Source organism: Hypanus sabinus, chromosome 9 (genome assembly GCF_030144855.1).
Source record: "Hypanus sabinus isolate sHypSab1 chromosome 9, sHypSab1.hap1, whole genome shotgun sequence".
NCBI lineage: Eukaryota > Metazoa > Chordata > Chondrichthyes > Myliobatiformes > Dasyatidae > Hypanus > Hypanus sabinus.
The window spans coordinates 95,538,658-95,554,539 of NC_082714.1; the positions used below are offsets into that span (position 1 = coordinate 95,538,658).

At 47.2% G+C, this 15,882-nt stretch overlaps 1 protein-coding gene across 6 annotated transcripts in view; it reads right to left on the reverse strand.

The window, feature by feature from the left end:
- The window catches only part of tlr18 (toll-like receptor 18), a 55,466-nt gene that overhangs the window by 18,113 nt on the left and 21,471 nt on the right, over positions 1 to 15,882 (reverse strand). Inside the window, exon 1 of one of the 6 annotated variants that reach the window (XM_059980283.1) lies at positions 3,994 to 4,128. The exons of 1 other annotated variant lie outside the window; for it this stretch is intronic. Coding sequence is in view for 2 of the 5 variants with exons in the window: in XM_059980279.1 (XP_059836262.1) it covers positions 3,954 to 4,014 (61 nt within the window). In the remaining 3 variants the exon portion in view is untranslated. Of the gene's footprint in view, positions 1 to 1,584; positions 1,836 to 3,445; positions 3,895 to 3,953; positions 4,129 to 15,882 lie in introns of those variants that run through there. 4 more of the 6 variants (XM_059980279.1, XM_059980281.1, XM_059980280.1 and 1 more) reach the window with 4 other exon arrangements.

Genomic DNA, 15,882 nt, shown 5'->3' on the forward strand with positions numbered 1-15,882 from the left:
AGAACATGGATTAATAATAATCTTATTAATAAACACACTTCTCTTCCATAAATATCCTCCTTTTAAAATAGTTTCTTGAATATTTAAGATGTCTCCACTAACCTAGCAAAGCCTAATATTTAAGTATTAATTCTTCAACTACAACCCTACATCTAATCATTTATTTCTCCCAAAGTTATTAATTGCCTGCATGAGATTTGCTTCTTCCTCAAGAAACAAAATGATAGCTTGGAGATAAAATGGTAGAAAGACTAACAGTAAACGTGAAAGAAAAAAAAACTTTTAAAACTGAAATTCCAGAATGTGCAATTCCAGAATTTGCCATTGTAGAGAAATTTTAAAAAAATATAAGCAACAGGAAAATAAGGCAAAATGTTATTCATTAGGCAGACAGTGGCAGAATAGAAGAGTGTTTGATGGCTCTGGGCCTGTACTCAATGGAGTTCAGAAGGAAGAGGAGGAGTCTCATTGAAAATTACTGAACACTGAAAGGATGGACAGAGTGGACATGGAAAGGATGTTTCCATTAGTAGAAGAGTATAGGATCCAAGGCACAAACCCAGAGTAAAGGGGCACCCCTTTAAAACTGAGATAGGGAGGAATTTCTTCAGCTGTATAGGGCTGTGGAGGCCAAGTCATTGTGCATGCTAAAGTAGAAATTGATAGATTCTCAAAGGTTAAAAGAGTTAAGTATTACAAGGAGAACCCAGAGGAATGGAGTTTAAAAAAAACAGAACCATTAGAACACTACAGCACAGTACAGGCCCTTCAGCCCTCCATGTTGTGCCGACCCATATAATCCTTAAAAAACGTACTAAACCCACTCTACCCCATAACCTTCCATTTTTTTTCATCCATGTGCCTGTCCAAGAGGCTCTTAAATACCCCTAATGTCTTAGCCTCCACCACCATCCCTGGCAAGTCATTCCAGGCACTCACAACCCTCTGTAAAGAAACTTACCCCTGATGTCTCCCCTAAACTTCCCTGCCTTAATTTTGTACATATGCCCTCTGGTGTTTGCTATTGGTGCCCTGGGAAACAGGTACTGACTATCCACCCTATCTATGTCTCTCATAATCTTGTAGACCTCTATCAAATCCCCTCTCATTCTTCTACGCTCCAAAGAGAAAAGTCCCAGCTCTGCTAACCTTGCTTCATGTGACTTGTTCTCCAATCCAGGCACCATCCTGGTAAATCTCCTCTGCGCCCTCTCCATAGCTTCCACATCCTTCCTATAATGAGGTGACCAGAATTGAACCAATACCTAAGTGCAGTCTCACCAGAGATTTTTAGAGATGCAACATGACCTCTCTACTCTTGAACTCAATGCCCCTGTTAATGAAGCCTAACATCCCATAGGCCTTCTTAACTACCCTATCAACCTGTGCAATGACCTTGAGGGATGTATGAATTTGAATATGAATTTTAACTCATAAATTTGGAATTAGCTCATCTGCTTGTAAACCACAAAAGGGAAAATTACAGAATGAAAAACTTCATGACATTGGTGGTGTTGGCAGAATCATAGCTGGCAACAAGGAGGCATAATAGAACAGCTGATTAAGTAGTATCACAACAACAACCTCATATTTGATGCCAGCAAGCTCATGGAGTTAATGGAGAATTCAGGAAGAAACACATCAATGCTTATTGAGAGGTCAGAGCAAGTAGCTCCAATTTCCTGGGCCCAGCACATTGATACAATCATGAAGAAGGTACAACTGTGGCTCGACATTAAGAATGTCTCTTAAGTCCTGGCAACATCCTTGTAAATGTTTTTCTACACTCTTTCCAGTTTAGTAAGACCCACCTCACATTTATTCCCCTTCTCTCCTTGTCTGGCCCCATGTGTTGCCTGCCAGTGGGAGATATTAAGAGGAATAGATAGAGTGGACAGCCAGCACCTCTTCCCCAGGGCACCACTGCTCAGTATAAGAGGACATGGCTTTAAGGTAAGGGGAGGGAAGTTCAAGGGGAATATTAGAGGGAGGTTTTTTACTCAGAGAGTGGTTGGTGCGTGGAATGCACTGCCTGAGTCAGTGGTGAAGGCAGATACACTAGTGAAGTTTAAGAGACTACTAGATAGGTATATGGAGGAATTTAAGGTGGGGGGGTATATGGGAGGCAGGGTTTGAGGGTCGGCACAACATTGTGGGCTGAAGGGCCTGTAATGTGCTTGTACTATTCTATGTAAACTACTTGACAGGTACTGGGGACTTGTCCAGTGCAGCAAGGTGCAAAAGACACCAGGGCTCTGTTTCCAACCCCCCAATGTCTCAGACCAACCCGGGGCAGGGGAGGGAGCGGTAGTGCAAAGGTGTTCCTGGTCGCATACACCCACGAGGGGCATTACCTCCACCACACTCCGACCTGCTTCTACCTGCTTCATGTCCCTTAAACCTCGTCAGTCCATCAGTTACTTCTGAATCCTAGTTCTCCCCTCTCCATCACACCCACCCAAAACCTTGTCAATTCTTCCCTCCACCCTCACTGAGTCTTGTGAACCTGCATTACACTTCTCTGTATCTGTTACATTTTTTCAAGTCAAGCCAAGTCACTTTATGTTGTCATTTCGACCGTAACTGCTGGTACAGTACACGGTAAAAACGAGACAACGTTTTTCAGGAGTACGGTGCTGTATGACGCAGTGCAAAAACTAGACTGAACTACGTAAAACAAAAACACAGAAAAAAAACTACACTGAACTACAGACCTACCCAGGACCAATGTGTTATGCCTTGTTACTGTTTACCTTTTTAAACATAAATACACCGTGTAATTATCAAATGCGTACGAACAAGTTTTTCATTATTTCAGTACTTGTGACAATAGTATACGAATTTCAATGCCCCTACTGCACAGCCCCCCCCAACTAAACTCCCATGATCTCGATGATGCTGACCCATTAGTTATTTCTAGAATTTTATGCCAGATTCTCCTTAATTCGGCGTCTCCGCTTCTCCTACACCCCCTCCCCAGTTTCCGGACAGCTTGCTTCTAAGACGTTTCGAAAAGATCCCTGCTCTTCCTTCGGGACCACTGACACCACCACACTGTCTGCGGCGGACCCGCTCATCTCCTCGGTGGCGTCTCCTTCGCCATCCCTCGTTACTGCTGCACCCATCTCCCGATTCACAGAGCCAGCGAGGACCCTCATCCGCACCGCCCCCACTCTCCGCGGCTCTCCCTCACCACAGGATCCCTCCCTCGCCGCTATCCGCCTCCCCGCGACCCTCCTTCATTGTAGGCCGCTACTTCCTCAGCTTTCTCCTCTCCCGAGGGTGAGGCGCATTCCCTAACTGCCCCTCCCTACCACACACACATACACACTCCCTCACTGTTAAACCCTCCGCCTTCACCGCGACGCTCCCTCCGCACGGTGTAGTAGAAGTCAGGCGCCGAACCCACAGCCCCCCCCCACCCCCACCCCTGACACTGTTTCACCTTGTGTACGGGACCTGCTGGGGGTCATCTGAGACGGAGGTGGCGGAGCGGAGTTCGGAGTTCCTTGCTGAACAAGAGAGCTTTCAAAACCTGTCGGATAGTTTTGACGAGACTCTCACAGCTGGTTCCAAACTCCGTTGACGACGGAGTCACTACCTCTTGCCTGCTCCCTCCCTCCTCTCTCGGCTCTTCCCATGTCTGTGCCCTCTACCCCCACCACTCTCGCCCGCCCCTTCCCTTCAGGGACCGACTGAGATCCGCGAGAGTGGCAAAGCCGAAGCATGTCTATTTAGATTCTGGTGATACAGCGCAGACGTCTGATATGAGTAAGCAGCAGATACAGGTTTCTGTGTAACTGTCTGTGGTTTCCCTGCATGTCTGCGGACCCGCCCCCACTCCTATGGAGGAGGTATCCATAGGATGTGCTGGGCCACCTGACATCACACTCAGTGAGTCACATTATCCTCCCCCCGCCCCCAATCCCCGCGGCAGCCCGCTGACAGCCCACCTGGTCTCACCGAGATCACTGCTTGTGCCTTTCCCAGTACCTGCACTACTCTCCTGTGCATCTGCCCTCGCTCTGCACTGGGTGCCCAGAGAGAAGGAGCGTGGGAGCTCTCGTGCTGACGTCTCCTTCTAAACGCCCCTCCCCGTCTCTGTAACCTCCTACGGCCGCTACACCGCTCTCCTTCGCTGTGAGGGCCCCTACACCCCTCCCCTTCCCTGTGAGGGCCCCTACACCCCTCTCTGTCTCTATAATCCCTCCAACTATTACAACTGCACTCCATGGCCACTTTATTACATACACCTGCACACCCGGTCGTTAATAAAAAAAATAATCAGCTAATCGCGTGGCAAGACCTTAATACATAAAAGCATGCAGACAAGGTCAAAGAGGTTCAGTTGTTCTTCCAACCAAACAGCAAATGTGATCGAAGTGACCTTGACTGTGGAATGATTGTCGGTACGAGACGGGATGGTTTGAGTATCTCAGAAACTGCCGATCTCCGAGATTTCCGCGGGCACAAATCTCTCTATAGTTACAGAGAATGGTGCGATAAACAAAAAAGAAATGCAGTGGGCTGCAGCTCTGTGGGTGAAAACGCCTTGTTAATGAGAGGTCAGAGGAGAATGGTCAAGGTGAAAGGAAGGTGACAATAGCTCAAATGCGTTACATAGCCCACTACCTATTAAATGCTCCCAATGACGTGCGTCTCAAAAAGCCTTTGACAACCAAGTCCAGCTCCTGGCCTTCACATGTGGCTTAGCTGCTAAACCCGACGGAAGCGTCTACTGACAGGATAAGGGGCAAAGGTGGGTTACTGGCACCTTAAAACCAGTCGCTTCGGGTAGATGGGGCACGTCAGCCGTGATTGGCAGCTCACCTAGGAGAGGAAAACTCTGACCCCAAACCTCCACTGCCTTGCGGCTGTACCCACAGGGCTTCGGAGGTAAGCCCCGAGGGTCCCTAAAGCAGTCCGCCATTGAGTTCAAACATGGTCTTAATGGCGACTTTATCGGGTACAGAGAGTAATCCCTCTCTGCCCTTTAACTCCGATCTCAGTCATCCGATTTCGGCTGCTCCTCGTTCCCAAGGTCTGGAATTTCCTCCCTCAGCTTTTAGGAGCCTCTGCGGGAATCTGCTGGCGGGGAGAGTGGCTTCACTCTTCTATCCCCGTGTTAAGCTGTGGCTGAGCCCCAGAGATGATACTGTTGTTCAGTGCTCCTCCTTCCACCAGCCCCTCATCCTCACCCCGCCCTCCCCAACCAGTGGCAAACACACCGTTCAACCCAAATTTGTTAATAATTAATTTTAACCAATGTGCCGGTGAACTCGGAGACCCTGCTGTAATGGCAACTACACAACCTGAGTTGTATATCTGCCTCTCCCCACTTTTCCCCGCCTCCTCTCACTCACTTAAAATTATCTCTCCTCTCCTAAATCCAAACTCACTCCTCCCTTTCCATCTGAAGATAACCCCGTCTTCATCCACCCCCAACCCCGCCGGCATCCCCTAGAAGAGATGCGGTAAATTCACGCCGTACCTGGGAGCATTGAGGGACCTCTGGTCTTTGGTAACCGCAGAATTTTTGTTTAAGGGAGGGAGCGCCCCACTAAAGATACTGGTGGTGGTGGGGAGGGGGAGGTTGTGGCGGCAACCTGAGACTGAATATTTAGAGTGCTGATGGCACTGTCTTTCGCCGCGTGAAAACACGTTGCTGTGTTTTCAGAGAGAGCCGACTGTCGGAGCTCTTAGCTGCTCACAGCGGAAACCGCATTCCAGTGTGGTAACTCCGGTCTAGACCGCACCGGAGACGTGAGACAGCAGGGCTGAAATCAACTCCGAGGTCTAAATTACAGGGGAAGATCGCGCACAGCGCAGGGAGCGGCGGAGGTTGCAGGAGGCGAGGGGAATTCGGACGATGTGAAGAGTCTTGGCAAAATATTTAGGGATCAGAAAAACATCATCTCTTTGTAACCTCCCCTTCACCCCTCCCTATGTAACCTTCCTAAACCCCTCACCCTTCCCTCCATATCGCCCCACTGTATCTCTCAACTTTCCCTTTGTAACCGCCCCTCAATAACCCATCACTCTCCCCTCAGTAACCTCCCCTCCATACCCCTCACCCTTCCCTCTGTAGCCTCCCCTCTATAACCCTCACCCCTCCATCTGTAGCCTCCCCTCTATAACCCTCACCCCTCCGTCTGTAGACTCCCCTCCATACCCTACACTCTTCCCTCATAACCTCTCCTCCATACCCCTCACCCTTCCCTCTGTAGCCTCCCCTCTATAACCCTCACCCCTCCATCTGTAGCCTCCCCTCTATAACCCTCACCCCTCCGTCTGTAGACTCCCCTCCATACCCTACACTCTTCCCTCATAACCTCCCCAGTACCCCCACCTCTCCCACTGTAACATCTCAATACCCCTCACCCCTCCATACCTCTCCCCTTCCCCTCAGTACCCCTCACCTCCCCTCAATATCCCTCACCCCTACTTCTGTAACCTCCCCTCCATACCTCTCCCCCTCCCACTGTAACCTCCCTTCAATACCCCTCACTTCTCCCTCTGTAACCTCCCCTCTAAACCCTCACCTCCTTTCTCTGTACCCTACCCTCTATACCTTCACTCCTCCCTCAGTATCATCCCCACTATACCTTCACCTCTCCCTCAGCAGCCTCCCCACTATACCCCTGTGTAACTCTGTAATCTTCCTTCTATACCCCTCACGTCCTTCAGTAACCTTCCCTCTATACTCCTAACCCATCCCTCAGTACCCCCCACAGCCATACCCTTCACCCTACCTCAGTAACCCCCTCCATACCCCTCACCCCTCCCACTGTAACCTCCCCTCCATGCCCCTTACCCCTCCCTCTGTATCCTTCTCTCTATCTGTCCCATTGTAACCTCCCTCTATACCTCTCACCCCCTCTATCTGTATCCTCTCCTCAATACCCCTCACTCCCTCTGTAAGCTCCCCTCTGTTCCCCTCTGTATCTCTATTCAGAGACAGGGGTCAGATGTCTGCACAGTGTGATGAGAATTTGGAAGTGGAAGTGTGGTGGGATGGTGAAAGGTAGAGTAAGTGCTGTGGGTTACTGCGGAGTTGGGGGCGAAAGAGTCTCTGGTCATGCTGGGTATGAATGTGGGAACCAGTGTGGACCATGAGGGAGGTGTGCACTGCCCCAGCAGAGTGTAGAGCGGACAAAGAAACTGAAACCAGTGTGGCTATGCCTTTCAAATACAGGCAAGACATCAACAGTAACTTGTCACGTACCACGGAATGCTGCTGAACAGGGAATTCAAGCCCAGAGTTCCACTGGTAACACTGCCAGACAGGGTGGTGAGGAAGGCATTTGGTATGCTTGCCTTCATAGCTCGGGGTGTAGAACATGACGTTTGGGATGTTATGTTGCAACTCTAAACTAGTTAGACTACATTTGGAGTTCTGCATACATTTCTGGTCACCAAACTTCAGGTGGGGATGTATTTGTGCTGGTGAGAGTGTGGAGGGTACACACCAGAACGTTATGTAGATTTGAAGGCTTTAGTTATGGGGAGACATTGGACAGGCTGGGCTCATCCCTGGAGTGAAGTATGCTGAGGGGTGACCTGACACATGTGTACATAATTATCAGATAAAAGTAGATAGATAAATAGTTAGAATCTTTTCCCCATGGTCAAGATAACAAGAGGGGTGGGCTTAAGGTGAGAGGGAGAAAAAGTGGATAGGAGGGGTAATTTTATACACAGAGGATGGGTGATAACTGGAATTTGCTACCAGAGGAGATGGTGCAGATATAGTTACTGTGTTTAAGAACCAGACAATTGAACAGGAAAATCATTATCACGAGATTCTGCAGATGCAGGAAATCCAGAGCAACACACACACACAATGCTGAAGGAATTCAGCAAGTCAGGCATCATCAATGCTGGGAATGAAGAGATTAACATATGAGGAGCTTTGAGTCTGTACTCTCTGGAATTTAGAAGAATGCATGGGGATCTCACTGACACCTACCTAATGTTGAAGGCATTAGATAGGGAAGATGTGAAGAGGATGTTTCCTATGGTGGGGGTATCCAGGACTAGAGGGCAAAGCCTAAAATTGAGGAGCGACCTTTTAGAACAGAGGTAAGGAGGAATATTTTTAGCCAGAGCGTAGTGAATCTGTGGAATGCTCTGGCACAGACTGCAGTCGAGGCCAAGATAGTGGGTATATTCAAGTTGATCATTTCCTGATCGGTCAGGGCATTGAAGGATATGGCAAGAAGGCAGGTGTATGTGGTTGAGTGGGATCCAGGTTCAGCCATGATGGAATGGTGGAGCAGACTCGATGGGCTGAATGGCCTAATTCTGCTTCTGTATCTTGTATTCTTATGGAGGAGAATAAACAGATGCCATTCAGGCCAGGATCCTTCATCAAGAGAGTGAGGGGGCAGAAGCCAGAATGAGAAGGTGGGAGGTGAGTGGGTTGGGGAGGGGTGATGAGGTAAGAAGCTGGGAAGAGATAGGTGCAAACAGTAAAGGGCTGGTGAAGAAGGGACCTGAGAGTGGAGCATGGGAGAAAGGGAAGGAGGAGAGGCACCTGAGGGAGGTAAGGAGAAGAGAAGGCATGAGAGGGGAATCAGAATTAGGAATGGAAAAAGACAAAGGGGGGAGGAGGGAGAAGTTAGAGAAATCAGTGTTCATGCCATAAGATTGGAAACAACCCAGACGGAATATGAGGTTGTACAAAAAAGCTGGATGAACTCAGCAGGTTGGGCAGCATCCGCTGAAAGAAGCAGTCAATGTTTCGTGTTGAAACTCTTCATCAGGACTATAGGAGAGGGCAGGGGCCCTATAAAGAAGGTGGGGAGAGGGTGGAAAAGCAATCAGAGGAAAGATCAAGGGGTGGGGGAGGGGAAGCAGGGAGGGGATAGGCAGGAGAGGTGAAGAAGGAATGTAAGGGGAAAACACTATGGGTAGTAGAAGAAGGCAGGGTCATGAGAGGTGATAGGCAGCTGGAAGAGGAGACAGAGTGAAGGTGGGATGGGGGAAGGGAGAGGGAGGGAATTACCGGAAATTGGAGAATTCGATGTTCATACCAAGGGGCTGGAGACTACCCAGACGGTATATGAGATGCTGTTCCTCCAACCGAAGCTTGGCCTCATCATGGCAGTAGAGGAGGCCAAGTATGGACATATCCGAATGGGAATGAGAGGGAGAGTTGAAGTGAGTGGCAACCAGGAGATCCTGTCTGTTGTGGTGGTCGGAGCGGAGGTGCTTGACGAAGCGGTCCCCCAATCTGCGTCGGGTCTTGCTGATGTAGAGGATGCCGCACCGGGAGCACCGGATGCAATAGATGACCCCAACAGACTCACAAGTGAAGTGTTGCCTCAACTGGAAGGACTGTTTGGGGCTCTGAATGGTGGTAAGAGGGGAGGTGTAGGGACAGGTGTAGTACTTGCGCTTGCAGGGATAAGTGCCCAGTGGCAGTTCTGTGGGGAGGCACGTGTGGACCAGGTAGTCGCGGAGGGAACGATCCCTGCAAAAAGCAGAGAGGGGTAGAGAGGGAAAGATGTCCTTAGTGGTGGGGTCTTGTTGAAGGTGGCGGAAGTTGCGGAGAATAATATGCTGGATCCGGAGGCTGGTGGGGTGATAGGTGAGGACAAAGGGGACACGGTCCCTGCTGTGGTGACAAGAGGATGGAGTGAGGGCTGAAGTGCGGGAAATGGAGGAGATGCGGGTGAGGGCATCATTGATGACGGCAGAAGGGAAACCACGATTCTTAAAGAAAGAGGACATTTGGGATGTCCTGGAACGGAAAGCCTCATCCTTAGAGCAGATGTGGCGGAGACGGAGGAACTGGGAGTAGGGAATAGAATTTTTACATTTGGCAGGGTGGGAAGAGGTATAATCAAGGTAGTTATGGGAGTCAGTGGGTTTATAGAAGATGTCAGTGGACAGTCTATCTCCAGAGATGGAGACTGAGGGATTGAGAAAGGGGAGAGAAGTGTCCAAGATGGACCAAGTGAATTTGAGGGCTGGGTGCAAGTTAGAGGCAAAGTCAATGAAATTGACGAGCTCAGCATGGGTGCAGGAAGCAGCACCAATGTAGTCGTCAATGTATCGAAGGAAAAGTTGGGGAGCAGTACCAGGATAGACATAACCCACGAAGAGGCAGGCATAGCTGGGGCCCATGCGAGTGCCCATAGCTACACCCATGGTCTGAAGAAAGTGGGGAGAGCCGAAAGAGAAGTTATTAAGTGTGAGTACCAGTTCCACCAACCTGAGTATTGTGGTGGTGTTAGGGAACTGGTGAGGTCTATTGTCCAGAAAGTAGCGAGGGCTTTGAGGCCTTCCTCAATATGAGGTGTTGCTGCTCCGGTCTGAGAGTTGCCTCATCATGGAAGTAGGTGAGGTCATGGACCGACATGTCAGAATGAAGTGGAATTAAAATGAGAGGCCATTGGGTGGTCCTGCCTTTTGCATGGACAGAGAAACGGTTCTGAACAAATAGGCAAGGCTTAGGGTGCTAATGGGAAAAAAAGCCAAGAGGAATAGATGGACAAAACATTCAGCAAGGTGTGTTGGGACGAAGAGCCAAACATTATAAGTTCTTTAGACAAACACAAAGGTTGGGTTGTTGTGGACAGTGTGGAGGGCTGTCAGAGGTTACAATGGGACGTTGATAGGATGCAAAACTGGGCTGAGAAGTGGCAGATGGAGCTCAACCCAGATAAGTGTGAGGTGGTTCATTTTGGCAAGTCAAATATGATGTCAGAATATAGTACTAATGGGTACGACTCTTGGCAGTGTGGAGGATTAGAGATATCTTGGGGTCCAAGTCCACAGGACACACAAAGCTGCTATGCAGGTTGACTCTGTGGTTAAGAAGGCATACGATGCACTGGCCTTCATTAATCGTGGGATTGACTTTAAGAGTCGAGGGGTAATGTTGGAGCTATATGGGACCCTGGTCAGACCCCACTTGGAGAACTGTGCTCAGTTCTGGTTGCCTCACTATAAAAAGGACATGGAAGCCATAGAAAGGGTGTAGAGGAGATTTACAAGGATGTTGCCTGGACTGGGCAGCATGCCTTATGAGAATAGGTTGAGTGAACTCGGCCTTTACTCCTTGGAGTGACAGAGCTTTGTGGGCTGAAGGGCTTCTTTGGTGCTGTATGCTTTCTATGTTTCTCTGTTTCTATGTTTTGCATCAGTTTTCACTGTGGAAGACATTAGCAGTATACCAGAAATTTGAGTGTCAGGGAGCAGAAGTAAGTAAAGTTGCAATTGGTAAGGAGAAGGTGCTTGAGAAGATGGGAGGTCTGAAGGTCTATAAGTCAGCTGCACCGGAAGGTTCTGAAGGAGGTAGCAGAAGACTACAAAGGCATTATCATTGATTTTTCAAGAAGTATTAAATTCTGGAATAGTTCCAAAAGACTATAAAATGCAAGTATCACTCCCTTCTTAAAGAAGGTGGGGGGGTGCGGTGTAGGAGGCAAAAGAAAGGAAATTACAGGCCAGTTAGCTTGGCTTCACTGGTTGGCAAAATGATGAATTCCATTGTTATTAAGGACGATGTTTTGGAGTACTTGGAAGTACATGATAAAATATGCCAAAGACAGCATAGTTTCCTTGAGGGGAAATCTTGCTTGACAAATATTTTGTAATTCTTTGAGAAAATAACAGACAGGAGAGACAAACAAGAGTCAGTGGATGTTGTTTACTTGGATTTTAAAAAAGTCTTTTGACAAGGTGTTACATATTTCGGAGTGGACAGAGTTAGAGTGGAGATTTTCAGTCTTTAGCTCTTCAAGGCTTCAGTGAGAAGAACCTTCAGTCAGAGAAGGCAAAGAAACTGTAGGCAGCGTTACTCTCACAGTTTATTTTTCTTCCTTCTTTATACTTGTTCAGTTAGACCAGTAGAGATGCCAGGCAGGATAATGGAATTTTTCTCGCAGTATGTGAGACGGCAGGGAAACCTCTAGTGTCCCTGATGTGTACACTCGTGAGAAGTGCATCTCGTTGCAGCTTCTAGCAATCTGCATCAAGGAGTTGGAGCTGGAGCTGGATGAACTCCGGATCATTGAGAAGTTGAGGGGGTGATAGGTAGACATATAGAGAGGTAGGTACACACAAGATGAAGGCACAAGAAACTGGGTGACAGTCATGAAGGGAAAAAGATTAAACAGCCAGTACAGAGTACCCCTGTGACCATTGCCCTCAACAACTGAGAATATTGTTGTGTGTGTGGGGGGGGGGGGGGGGGGGGGAACGACCTAGTAGAGAAAAGTCACAGCGATTAAGTCTCTGGCATGGAATCTAACTATCACTTGAAGGGAAGAAGGGTGGGGAGAAAGAGGCGAACTGAGGTGTTAGGGGAACAGAAAGGAGGTTCTATGGATGAGACAGATTCCCAAATTATACGTTGCCTACAGGGTGTCGTGAGCTGTAGATATTTCAATGCAAAAGTATCGTAGGAAAACAGATGGGCTCAGGGAACATCTGGAATTATGATACTGTAGCTATTAGAGAGACTTGGTTACAGGAAGGGGCGGACTGCCAGCTCAGTAATCCAGGGTTCTACTGTTTTAGATGAGACAGAATGGCAGGGATTAAAGGAGGAGAGGGTAGCATTGCCAGTCAGGGAAAAAGTCATGGCAACACTCAGTCAAGACAGACTGGAGAACTCATCTAGTGAGGTGTTATGGGTGGAACTTAGAAATAAGAAAGGTATGACCTCTTTAATGGGACTATATTACCAACCACCCAACAGTCTGAAGGAGTTAGAGCAACAGATTTGTAGAGAGAACTCAGACAGTTGCAAGAAACATTAGTTTGTTATAATTGGTGATTTTAACTTTCCACAAAATGACTGACTCCCATATTGTAAAAGGACTGGATGGGATAGAGTTTGTCAAATATGTTCAGTAAAATTTCTTGAATCTGTAAATAGAAATCCCAAAAAGTGAGTGTGCGATACTTGATCTGCACTTGATACTATTAGAGAATGAGATAAGGCAGGTGACAGAAATTTGTGTAGGAGAACACTATGAAAGAGAACAGGTCCAGTCCACGAGATGGGATTCTAAATTGGAGAAGGCCAACTTTGATGGTATCAGAAAGGCATGTGTGGACTGGGACACTGTTTTCTGGCAAGGGTATACTTGGTAAGTGGATGGTCTTCAAAAGTGAAATTTTGAGAGTACAAAGCTTGTATGTGAATGTCAGACTTAAAGGTAAAGACATCATGTGTCGGGAATCTGGATTTCAAGGGATATTGCGTCACTGGTTAAGAAAATAGAGGTGCATAACAGGAACAAATGAGGTGCTTATGGAGTATAAGAAATCCAAGAGACCACTTAAGAAATAAATCAGAAGGGCTAAAAGAAATAGGTTGCTCTAGCAGGGAAGGTGAAGGAGAATCCTAAGGGATTCTACAAGTATGTTAAGAGCAAGAGGATTGCAAGGGACAAAATTGGTCCTCTGGAAGATCAAAATGGTAATCCACGTTTGGAGCCAAAAGAGATGGGGAGGTCTTAAATGATGTTTTTGCTTCTGTACTTACTCAGGAGATGGACACAGAATCTATAGAAGAGAGATAAGGTGGCATCAATTTCATGGACTCCATAGAGATTACAGAGGAGGAGGTGTTGCTGTCCTGAGGCAAATCAGGATGGATTAATCTCCAGGGCCTGACAAGGTCAATCCCTCTCACCCTGTGGGAGGCAAATGCAGAAATTTCCAGGGCCCTAGAGGAGATATTTAAATCTTCCTTAGTGACAAGAGAGGTACCAGAGGATTGGAAGATAGTCAATGTAAATCCACTGTTTAAGAAAGACTCCAAAAAGAACCCATGAAATTAAAGGCCAGTGAGTTTGACATCAATAGTGGGTAAGTTAATGGAGGGTATTCTAAAGGACTGGATTGATAAGTATTTGGATAGACATGGTCTGATTAAGGATAGTCAGCATGGCTTCGTGCATGTAGGTCATGTCTAATAAATCTTACAGAGGTTTTTGATGAAGTTTCCAGGAAAGTAGATGAAGGCAAAGCAGCAGATGTTGACTATATGAACTTCAGCAAGGCATTTGAGAAGGTCTTGTATGGGAGGTTATCAAGAAGGTTCAGTTGCTCAGCATTCAAGATGAGAGAGTAAATTGGATTAGGCTTTGTGGGAGAAGCCAGAGAGGTGATTGCCTCTCTGACCGGAGGCCTGTGGCTAGTGGAGTGCCACGGGAATTGGTGCTGGGTCTGTTATTGTTTGTCATTTATATCAATGATCTAGATGATAATGTGGCTAATTGGATCAACAAATTTGCTGGTGACACCAAGATCAGGGGTATAGTGGGCAGCGAAGAAGGCCATCATGGCTTGCAGCAGGATCTGGACCAGCGGGAAAAATGGACTGGAAAATAGCAAGTGGAATTTAATGCAGAGAAGTGTGTGGTGTTGCACTTCGGTAGGACTGACCAGGGCAGGTCTTACACAGTAAAAGGTAGAGCATTGAGGAGTGTGATAGATCAAAGGGATCTGGGAATACAGCACCATACTGAAATTCATTGAAAGTGGCGTCACAGGAAGACAGGGTCATAAAGAAAGGTTTTCGCACATTGGCCTTCATTAATCAATGTATTGCATACAGGAGTTGGGATGTTATGCTGAAGTTGTATAAGACATTATTGAGGCTTAATTTGGAGCTTTGTGTGTAGGTCACTTACCTTCAGGAAAAGTGTAAATAAGTTTGAAAGAGTCCAGAAAAAATGTACAAGGATGTGGCTGGGTCTGGAGGACCTGAGTTATAAGGAAAGATTGAATAGGTTAGGAATTTATTCCTTGGCAAGTAGAAGATTGAGAGGAAATTTGATAGAGGCATACAAAATTATGAGGGGTATAGGTAGGGTAAATGCAAACAGGCTTTTACCACCAAGGTTGGGTGGCACTACAACCGGAGGTCATGGATTAAGGGTGGAAGGTGAAAAGTTTAAGGGGAAATGTCTTCAGTCAGAGTCATGAGAATATGGAATGAGCTGCCAGCACAAATGCTGAGTGCAATTTCAACACTTAAGAGAGATTTGGATAGGCACATGGTGGTAGGGGGCATGAAGGGCTATGGTCCGGGTGAGGGTCGATGGGAGAGTAGGCAGTTTAAATAGTTCAGCACAGACTTGATGGGCCAAAGGGTCTGTTTCAGTGCTGCACTTTTCTATGAATCTATGAGGCTGCTAAACAAACTAAGAGCCCATGGTATTACAGGAATGATAATAGCACGGATATAAGTTTGGCTGACTGGCAGAAGGCAAAGAATGGGAATAATGCAGGCCTTTTGCTGGTGACTAGTGATGTTCCACAGGGTTTGGTGTTGAGACTGCTTCTTTTCAATTATGGCAATGACTTGGATGACGGAATTGATAGCTTTATGCCCATGTTTGTGGACAATGTGAAGTTATGAAGGTGGAAGGACAGGTAATGGTGAAGAAGCAGGGAGTCTGCAGATGGATTTAGACATTTTGGGAGAATGGGCAAAGAAGTGGAATGTAGTATTGGACGTGTATGGTCATGCACTTTGATAGAACGAATAAAGGCATAGAGTTTTTGCTAAGCAGGCAGAAAATTCAAAGACGCTTGGGTGGATTTGGTGTTACAGAAGGCACATGAATATAAGAGCAAGGATGTAACATTGAGGCTTAATAAGGCATTGGTCAGACTGTGCTTGGATTATTGTGAGCCATTTTGTCTTCATGTCTAAGAAAAGATGGGTCCAGAGGAGGTTCACAAAAATTTTTACCAGGAATGAAAGGGTTAACATCCGAAGAGCTTTTGATTGCTCTGAGCCTGTACTCGCTGGAGTTTAGAAGAATGAGGAGGGGATTTCATTGACATCTGATGAATATGGAAAGGCCTGGATAGAGTGTATTTCGAGAGGCTGTTTCTTGTTGTGGGTGT